Source organism: Aplysia californica, unplaced genomic scaffold (genome assembly GCF_000002075.1).
Source record: "Aplysia californica isolate F4 #8 unplaced genomic scaffold, AplCal3.0 scaffold00500, whole genome shotgun sequence".
Taxonomy (NCBI): Eukaryota; Metazoa; Mollusca; class Gastropoda; order Aplysiida; family Aplysiidae; genus Aplysia; species Aplysia californica.
In genome coordinates, this window is record NW_004797770.1 from 392,843 (window position 1) to 403,623 (window position 10,781).

The window sequence follows — 10,781 nt, forward strand, 5'->3', positions numbered from 1 at the left end:
CTGCCTGCCTGCCTGCCTACCTGCCCGCCTGCCTGTCTGCCTGCCCGCCCGCTTGTCTGTCTGTCTGTCCGTCTGTCTGTCTGTCTGTCTGTCTGTCTGTCTGTCTGTCTGTCTATCTGTCTACCTAAATGTCTGTCTATTCAGTCTTGAGATTTATGATTTATAGTTATTCATTTGTCAATTATTCAAGCAAGGTGCACAGTATACGCTATTACTTAAAAGAAACCCTAGTGATATCTCAAAAGTATGGCATAAGGCCAGCACTGAAAGTTCTTTTCAAAAGGACATGTTAGACTGTAAAAGTGAGGTTCTGATACTGGAAGGGCTGGAGAAGGGGAGTGGGGTGTTCATTTTAGTCTGATTTCATTCCGTCACTTTGCACGATATCCAGTTGGCACCATTTCAAACGAAGACAAGATTTACTATTTTCACGAATCAAGGTATCCAATCTTTTGCGTTATCCATTCTACAGTCCTGACTTAGCTCCACGTGGCTGCTGATTTTTCCATACTCTAAAAGCTTGCTGACCGAAAGTTTAAACGCATTCAGGACCTAGCTGCGAAACATGCCGAAAGCTGACTAGCCTGTGCCTCCCAGAAGTGACTCTTGGGGCTGGAAAGCTGCATACAAAGTCGAAGAGCAAATTTTGAGGGATTGTTAGAATGTTAAGTCCATGGCATTAAACGATTTTGGGTTATTTTACAACTTTTATTACTGCCTTGACCATTCTCGTCATACCTTGGTGACCCTGTACTTTTCGGCGTATGTAATATAAAGGTTAGGATTTTTGCCAGTGCATGGAGAAAAAGAGACTAAAGTTTGATTCTCGAATGGCAAAGTTTGGGGGGGGGGGGGTGCGAAGTATCTCCGTTTGTGCGCATAGAGCTGTGTCCCTGTCACCCCGGGTTGGCCCCCACAGGTGCCGATGAAGGCCTTACACATTTACAAGACAAAAAGAAACAAAACAATTTGAGAAACAGCTGTTGTGTAGGCGCATTGTTCTTTATGTACATTTGTCTCCCCAGTGACCATCATGCTGCTCAACTGTTACAGCACCAAACTGTCGGCACAGCTGCAGATAATCACCACAGTTGCCAAAGTGGCAGCGCTCTTGGTTATCGTTGTTGGTGGCCTCATCAAGTTGGCTGAGGGTATGTACGCGATTCAACTGCAGAGGAACTATTGCTTTGACCATAATTCTTTGTCATTTCACTAATATGGAGGAGCCAACAAAAAGCTACAGTTAGAACTAATACCAGATATCATTTATTAATGAAGGTATCTCCAAAATGTGTGTAACTAAAGGCTAGGAAAGTGAACTGGAAAGAAAATTCTGATAACACTGAAACCCTTACCTTAACCCCAATTTTAACCCTAACCATAACCCTGTCGTCTTTCAGGCCCTCGTTGTGTATGCTAGCTTAATAGAAAATGGTGGTACATGTATCAATACGTCTAAAATTCATTATTATTGGCTCCTCTGCGCCGGGGGAGGGGGTGGGGGGCTACTATATGATTAGTGATCTGCAAATACAAATATACAAATAAGAGGTGCACTGATACCTCAGTTTGTATCATATTATACAACAATGTGGATGAGCCTGATTTAATCCCTGAGTGTGACGTTCTCGATTTAAATTGTTGGGTGTGTGTTCAAGGCTCTCTGTCACCCTCTGGTGGACTGATAAAGATCTTCAGCGTTGTGCTCATGTACTGGTTACATCTGGTCTTGTAAGGCTCTTTGCCATCACGCGCTTCAAATGTGAGGTCGATTACGTTACGAGAAAAATCATTTGTATTGCACACACACATGCACACACAAACACACACACACACTCACACACGCTCAAACACATACACACACACACACACACACACACACACACACACACACACACACACACACACACGCACATACATACACCTACACACTTGTTTTTGTTTAATTTTGTTAGCAGTATAAAATATGTTACGTGGTGTGGTGGTATGAAACTAATGTATATTTTTTTTCAAAGACATGTCTTTGAAAAACGTAGTGTGTCATACGAGTTGTATTTTATCTATTTTAACGATATTTGAGCAAGGAGGACAACAGAAAGCACTGTGTTGTAAATCCTTCCTTACTATAATTTCTTTCCTTACCTCAAGGTAACACCAAAGAGCTAAATACTGGTTTCACCGGCTCTACTACAGATCCTTCAACCATTGCCCTCGCATTCTATGATGCTCTGTGGGCGTATGATGGATGGTAAGGGGAAATCCTGCTTACGGCTGGCGTTTCCTTTGTATTTTTATTGTGGTCTTGTAGCCGCACATTATCCAACAGTCTTTTTTTGTTGTTGTTGTTGCTATCAATTGTGTTCTAAGAATGTTGAGTGTTTACTTGTTTGCACGAGTGTGTATGTGTGTGGGGGTGGGAGCGATTTTCTGTAGCTGTTTTCCTTTTCAGTTCTTCTCTGTTAGGGAGTTGGGGATCATCTGTATATTTCTCTGACGTTAAGTGCGTTTATTGTTTGTTTGTTTGTTTGTTTGTTTGTTTTATAGCTTGTTGGGTTTCTTGCCTTTGACATTTTCCTAGCGCAAAAGGACCGAATTTGCTCGACATCGTTTCCTCCTTTAGAAACATAATTTACTTTAACTCATACTGTTGATTTAAAATAATAACTCGGGGCTGTTCCTTTATAATGGCTTTTCGGATAATTTTGACAGCTTCCGCAGGCCCATTTAACTAGTACATGGCATTCCGCAGAGGTTTATGAATGTGGCAGTTTAGTTCAGCCGTTTGTCTAAACTTGATCTTATTGAGAGGATGGTCTCGATTTGTAGATGGCCCTTTGGGGGAATACGTGTATAATAGCCCTTTGGGGGACAATAGGTCAGTACAAGGGAAATACGTGTATAATAGTATGTTCTTGGAGTTTAAGAAAAGTAGTAAATATAGAACAAAAACTATAGACAGCCAGACATAATCAAATATCAACTATGTTTTTGTAGATTCTGCATGACAAAATAAGATAGTTTACCTGACATAAAGTTTACTCCTCAAAGATCTAGCAGTAGCAGGCTATTTGCTGTCTCAATTTTACAGAAAACAGTGATTCTGAAATGAGCTTGCTGTTATGTGTCAAAGAGTGCTCGAATTATTGCATGCTTTCTTTCCTTGGTTATTAACTGTTGATATACCAAAAGCTATAGTCGTGTATATACTGTATTTATGCAGTTTGAAAAGGTAGCCTGTTCTTTTGAGATAGTCACCGAAGCTTGCAGAGGAAAGTTTAAAAGGCAGAACACGGCGTATGGCTTAAATAAGAAAAGAATAATCCAAGGAAAGTTATAAATAGCGTCTACTGCCTGTGCGTTTTACAACAATGTTTTTGGACAATAGCTAACATAATCCCACGTTTTATGCATACAGGCTCTTTCAATCAACAACAATAATTTAAAATACACATAATACGCCCATAATCTGTCAAAAGAACACATGCACAAAAAGATAACCACTGCGGCTACTGACTACTACTTCACTACCCTAGAATTACAAGGTTTTATCTAGTCTGTTCAGTTGCAGTACCTAGTTTTGATAAACTTTACGTCAAAAGTTTTGAGTTTCACAACATGAAAAGCTTTTTTTCGAAAGCAATTCTTTGAATATCTTGATAACGACTTCGAATAATCTTACGATTTTAATTTTTTAAAAGAACATATCTATATAGGACTTTTTGTTTTGCTTTTTCACCTAATGGTCTAGGTACATGTAACTCAGAACGGCCAAAAATGTCAGATCGAACTTTGTAATTCTAAGATAGTCACTTGCAGAAATAGGAATCTAATTACAATGTAGTTATTTAAATAAGATTTAAATACGAGAATTTTTAGACCAGATTCAAATGCGTCCAATATAAGGCTTCTCTTAAGTGCGGTGGAAGAGAATTCCGCAATGATTGAGCAACTGTAAAAAAAAGTCATATCTCCAATGTGTTTAATTTTATACTGCGCATTCTTATGTTGCATTTTATTCATGGACGGTAAATTCCGAGAGGGGAAATACTCCTGTGGTATATTCGAAAAAATGTGGTGCCACGCGTGTTGTGCATGTTTTGTACATTGTGGTAACGCTAATAGAACATTGTTTTAAAGTTATCAAATATACCTTAGTAGGTTTTGATTATGATTCTGGTGTTGCAACTGCCTTACTTGGAATAAATGTTAAGATCTAGACAGCATAAATAATGAAGAGTACTTTCAAAGGGGAAAATTATGGTAATCTGAAAAGAGAGGTTGCTATCCTGCAGTTTGAAAATAACTATTAAACTATATGTGTGGAATTGAGTTATACTAGACTTTTGTGAATAATATTTTGTTACACATTTTCATTTCAGGAACAACTTAAACTACGTTACGGAAGAACTGAAGAATCCATCTAAGTAAGACAAATAAATTGTTACTTTGTTATTTAGATCTACACCTTTTTTGTTACCCGTTAAAACTTAGCAGATGGTCTGTTTAATTTTCTTTGATGTCGTTAGAGTGGTATATTTGGACCTCTGACTTCTCTGTTGGGTATTGATACAGTCCTTTTATATTTTCCATTTCATTAATATTTTTTTTACGATTTTACATTAAAAACTTGGTTAGGAAGGAGAAGGAAATGGGATGGTTTTTTGTTGTTTTTTGGTGTGTTTTTTTTTGGGGGGGGGGATTTCTACTTGTCCTGGAATAAATGCAGATCCTCGTGAAATTGGAAACATACTGAAGAATAAATGATTGAAGAACTTAATCAAGAAACTAGTTTGTACTGAACAAGCTCGAGTAGTTAAGAGTTCACTCCCAATCCAGTAGATTCAATGATTGTGTTTTAGATATTTGCTCATTGGCGACATTTTAACTCTAAAACAGCTCTATTAACAACTTGCATGCCAAACTTCATGTACATAATTACTGATCATTATTTAGTTGTTTAGCTTTGATTAAATTTAGTATCACTTCAACTGATAGTCGTTCTGTTTAAAGTATCATGAAACTTACTACTCAACTAACACTAAACAGTGCCGTATATGATGTTATGGTTTAGCTAGAAGTTTCGCCTTAACACGCAAAATGAAGTTAACTTTATCACGTACATTCGTGTTTGTTCTGGGATATTGTATGCCTGTCGACTGCAGGTTGACCGTATCAAGCAGGGTTGTAGCTTTTGACTCTCAGTTAATCTTTAATTGTGTGTAGCATTCGGACTCCTAGGTAGTCTAAATTGTGTAGGTTGTGTTATAAAATATTTACTAATTGTTTTCGCCTTTATTGTGTGTCTCTAGAAACCTGCCTCGAGCAATCATCGTGAGTGTCTCAAGCGTCATCGTCATCTATGCACTCACCAACATCGGTTATCTCTCAGTGATGACTACAACTGAACTTTTGGACGCTGACGCTGTAGCTGTGGTCAGTATACTTGTGCATATCGTTGTTGGTTCGCTTTGACATACTTTAACTACTACCAGGTGCTTCGTTTAACTACTACTAGGTGCTTCTCTATTACAATACAATTTTCTCGGTTGTATGCCTGCCGCTCCGTAACCATCAGGGGAAAAAACAATTCCACCAAGAGAATAAGAAATATCTAGACTTTTATAAAAATAGGAACTTTAAATGCTTTGCTAGACAAACTGTTGATCATTTCGGAGGTAGAACCCTCAATAAACCCCAGAACAAAGAAAACAATATTTCGAAAATGCCAAACCAAAGAGAAGTCGGATAACCCTTTTTTAATTCATAAAATCTAAGTCAAGACAACTAGAGAAGTGGGAGGGAGCATGATGGTAGTAGTAACAAAAAGAACATTGTCAACAATTGCCTTTCACTCACAATGTCATGAACAATCGCCTTTCATTCAATGCACGCTTGCTTTATAATATAATATGTCAAAAGTGTGCGACTGTGGCCTTTTTAGAGATGAAATATTATATTTAGGCGGACTAACTGGAACAAAAAACAGATCTTGGCATTCAACAGCAAATTAGTTTAGATTACATTTCTTTTCCCCTCTTTGTGTTCTTGTGTTTTTTGACGATGTAAAGTTTCCTAGAGCAACGGTTTGTAAGTCAGTTTGATATTTCAGCTAAGCGCCTTTTTTTCTTATATCCCATAAACGTTGTACGAAAACTCGAACTGAAGCGATAATACACAAGAAAATTGACTGCACTGTTGAGCGTTTCAGCCTGAGTGCGAATATTGAAAATTGTCACATATACGTGATGGTAATTTCGACCAATTGCAAAACCGGGAACAGAAAGCCGAGACAACCCGACAGCGATCCTTGGAATATTACACACCACGAAGATGAGACAAACGATGCAGACTTGTCTTAAGGCTTGAACTTCTTTTCCTTTCAAATACCGAGCGGATGATGTTTCTCCGGGAGCAGTATCTTGTGTAATCTGGCTGAGGGCTGTATTTTTAAGTCGAAAGGAAACTGCCGATTTCAGAGATGTACTCATGACGAGGAGACATACAAATACTACAAGTTGGCTGCCTATTGTAAGGAACACATTCGATAAGATTTGCTCAACATCCGTGGAAATTTGATAGGCATATGGTAAGTATACCGTCAATCGTTCCGTGAGGTTGGTTCCCTGGTGTGCATTCCGAAACCTTAACGTGAAACACGATGGTCCATTGGCCAGAAGGGAATATAAGCAAAAACTGAGTACAGCCCAGACAGTTCGGCGAGTAGTGAAAATGAATCGAAACTTATGGGGTTTGTACACACAGAGACATCGTGCAACGGCCAGGAACATAGTGATTAAAACTGAGATCGTGAGGAAGCAGTCTCTGATATTGGCGCCAATGAGGGCAGCAACGAGTGGATCAAAGCGATGTAGAGCATCAGTGGTACCATCCACAATCCGCATAACAGCTGCTGCTGCATTCAACGACAGGGCGCTAAGCATTCCCAAGTCGGCAAAGGACAGGGCAAGAAACAGAGCCGTCACGCTGTCGGACACGCCCATTTTGAAAAACACAACGATATTCAAACAGTTTGTAACTATCCCGAAGATAGTCAGGACTGTCCAAGGCATAACAACAACTTTAAGGTAAATCAACTCTTGTTGCTTAGACATAAGGTCCACGGTGTGCCTTATCACTTCAGTCCTGATGTTTGTTGTGTTGAACATTATTGTTGTTCTTACTAGTGTTGCTGTTGTTGTCGCTGCTGTTACTGCTGCTGTGGCAGCTGCTGTTATTGTTGTTTTAGTTGCTTTTGTTGTTATTGAAGTTGTTGTTGTCGTCATTGTTATTCACCCATCAGGGTGCGGTCTTTCATCTTTTGGCTTAAAAAATACGTTTTGTTCTTGGTTAATCATAAATAAGAGAAATACAGAACCTGTAACAAAAAGATATTATCCTTTTCCGATCTCCGATAATAGCTCAAGGTATGATTCCTGTAGTGTCGAAGACGTTAACTTCGTGAAGATGGGAGAAAATAACGGTCTTCTTCTTTTTAAACTGCCTGCGCTGCGGTAACTATCACTGTGTCACGCAAACTTTTCAAACAATCATCAGTGTCAAGTAAATAAGCATATTATCATCCGTTCACGCCACATAAATGAGAACTTGGCGCTATTCGGAGACCATCTCCGCTTTTTTCTGAATTACAGGGCAAATAGTGTGGCTGTTCACACATTACTCTCCGGTTCTAAACTCAAAATCTTTTATAATAATACTTTTGTAATTTTCTTTCATCATTTTTCGGTTGAGCGGTTTGGAAGATTTTACTTCTTCGGCCGTTTCTGCTGTTTCGGTGTCTATTTCTTGTTTCTTTTCATCGCTATACTACCATTTTCGGGGCAAACTTCTCTTCAATTTTAACAAACAAATTATGTGGAGGCTGAAATTCACTTCAGTCCGTTCTTAAAGATCAAATATATATATATATATATGTTCCGTCGATAGATGTGATTATTGCAAAAACATTGCGCACCCCCAGGCTCATTATCGAAATTACTTTTGTCGTCACTGATTTCAAAATGTTCAAATTGGACAAAGGTCGCCGGGGTAAGTTGTGTGTGATTAGTTTTAAATTTGCCCTATGTGTCTTTTTGAACTATCAAGTTGCAGCCAATTTCAACATGATAAGGCTTGCCCTTACAATAATGTCTTATAATCAAATAATCGGTCGTGGCATCAAACCAAAAGACGTGTAATATGTGCTGGGTGCGTATGACAATTGTTCGTAAATCTCCATAATTCTCCCATAATGTTGATATAAAAAGCTTTCTCATCGAACTGTTGACTGAAAAGGCACACGAGTCCAGGGCTGTTTTCTCGTGTGGTTTTCTTTATTCTTGAACTGTACTTAGTTTACAATAATATATAATATTGTTGTGAACGTGAAATGAATGGGACACTTGTACGAACCACAGAGACCTATATAACAAACAGACTGTCTACATAATAGCCATAGCTTGTTCACGTACGTCTTTCTGCGGATAAATCGGGATAAAAAAAAACAATTAGTGCTCTGTTTTATCTTCTCAGGTCCCTGCACGAGGTTCTAAAGGTTTTTTTGTTGGTTTGTTTGTTTGTTTTTTGTTGTTAGCTTAAAATGGGTCATGAAACAATAGATGATTTGCGGCATACACATAATACATCGACAAGTTGACCTATTTCTATCAACACGTTCCAGCAGACTGGTAGGCTTAAGTACTTTTTGAGACGCGCCTGGTAACTGGTTACGTTCAGTGGATGGGGGCGGGGGGGGGGGGGGGACTGCGTGATTACACCGAAATGAAGGGTTAGAATAGTGTCACTGTCTCAAAATGAAAAACGTGTATGCTAAGTTACTGTGAATAATTTATTGTAGTGATTGTGTAAATCTATCGATTTTGATAGAGCAGATAAAAAATTTGATTTCTGACCACGTGGTCTTAGTAGCTCGAAACGGCCTAAAAAAAGCAGATAGAACTGCATAATTCTAAGGTAGCGCTTTGTTTATAAATAGGTTTCCATAGTTCCCCCAGATGCATGTAGGAACAGGATAAGACTTCCTCATAATATCATGATAATGAGAAATGTGTCCGCCTTTCTGGCTGTGATGCTGTCCCTCTGGTACTCTGCCAGCTCAATTGTTGATATTGCGAAGGATATCTTTAAAAAATAAACGTTACATTCATTTGCTACTTTTTTGGACGACATTTTCGTTTCATAGGCTTTGAGTCAAGAGTCATTCTACAATCTTTGTTATATGGTTGTGTTCTTAAGTTCTTTAACCGTTTTGCGAAATCTTGAGTTGAAGTGATAGTACACAAGAAAATTGACGGCACTGTTAAGCGTTTCAGCTTGGGTGCGAATATTAGAAGATGTTGTGTAAATTCTGTGGTAATTTAAACTCACTGCAAAACCCGGAACAGAAATCCGAGACAAAGCGATGAGGATCCTAGGAATATTACACACCAGGAAGATAAGACACACGATGTAGACTTGCCTCAAGACCTGGAGTTCTTTTCTTTTCAAATGAAGGGTAAGAGATGCTTCTCTGTGAACAGTATCATGCATACGAACTCGTTGACAGGTTGTTGCATTTTTAGATCGGAAAGAGACTGCCTGTTTCAATGATCGACTCATTATGGTAAGACAAACGAAGACTGTTGTTTGGCAACCTATTGATAAGAAAACATTCGACAAGATATACTTAATATCCGTGATGGCTTGATAGTCGTCTGAAAAGTGCATTGTCAATCGTTTCGTGAAGTTGTTATTCTGGTTGATGTTGCGCAACGTCATGGCGAGACATGAGGGTCCGTTCACTAGTAGAGAAAAAAAGCAAAAACTGAGTAGAGCACGGACGGTCCGACGAAGTGTTAAAATAAATCTAAATTTATGAGGTTTGTAAACACAAAGACACCGGGCGACGGCCAGGAACGTTGTGATCAAAACTGAGAGCGTCAGGAAAAAATGCATGCTATTGGCACTAATTGCGGAGATAATGAAAGGATCAAAACGTTGTAGAGCGTCAGTGGTGCCATCCACAATCCTCAGGACAGCTCCTATGACGCCTAACAGAACTGTACTAAGCATTCCCAAGTCGGCCACAGACAAAAGGAAAAACAAAGCCGACACGCTATCAGAAATACCCATTTTGAAAAATACAACAATGTTCAAACAATTAGTAACTATTCCGAAGAAGGTCACAGCGGTCCATGGAATAACAACAACCTTAAGGTAAATTAGCTCTTGTTGTTTGGACATAATATTATCTGTGTATCCTAGAGCTTCCGATCTGGTGCTTGTTGTATTGAACATTGTTGCTGTTGTTTGTTTTTGTGTTTTTTTGTAGTTGTTGTTTTTGTTTGTTTGGTTTTGTTTGTTTTTTGTTTGTTTGTTTTATGTTGCTGATGGTGATTATAACGGTGATGATGAATTTGATGATGATGATGTTGTTGCTGTTGTTGTTGTTGTTTTTTGTTGTTGTTTTTGTTGTTGTTAGTCCATATCAGCGAGTGGTGTGTCGGCCTTAAACTTTGAAAATATAGGAGTGGATATTCAGAAAAAAAAATGATAAGTTCTACTTGGGAAATAATATGGTCTTCAGTCGCAGTCCCCGATTTTAATTCAAAACGAGGAAACTCGTCCAGGATGGAGGGAAACGATTGAATGTTTGCTAGTTATCCAGCTTGTCTCGTAGCCTCATTTTGTTCTGCTGGAACATAATATGCCTGTGAATACGACTCACTTTCTGAAGAATCTCTTGTGTGAAATGTACTTTTTCTCTTATCGCTGGCATATATATA

The 10,781-nt window shown here is 38.7% G+C and overlaps 2 protein-coding genes across 2 annotated transcripts in view; both read left to right on the forward strand.

The window, feature by feature from the left end:
* Positions 1 to 4,428, forward strand: part of LOC118478327 (b(0,+)-type amino acid transporter 1-like) — a gene marked incomplete in the record, with an annotated part of 30,018 nt that extends 25,590 nt beyond the window's left edge. The window contains 3 exon segments of the mRNA XM_035971761.1: positions 1,026 to 1,151; positions 2,149 to 2,248; positions 4,380 to 4,428. Coding sequence (XP_035827654.1) covers positions 1,026 to 1,151; positions 2,149 to 2,248; positions 4,380 to 4,428 — 275 coding nt within the window.
* An 879-nt stretch (positions 4,429 to 5,307) lies between these two features.
* LOC101864646 (b(0,+)-type amino acid transporter 1) overlaps positions 5,308 to 10,781 on the forward strand; it is a gene marked incomplete at both ends in the record, with an annotated part of 17,427 nt that continues 11,953 nt past the window's right edge. The window contains 1 exon segment of the mRNA XM_013086748.2: positions 5,308 to 5,433. Within this exon segment, the coding sequence (XP_012942202.2) occupies positions 5,308 to 5,433 (126 nt within the window).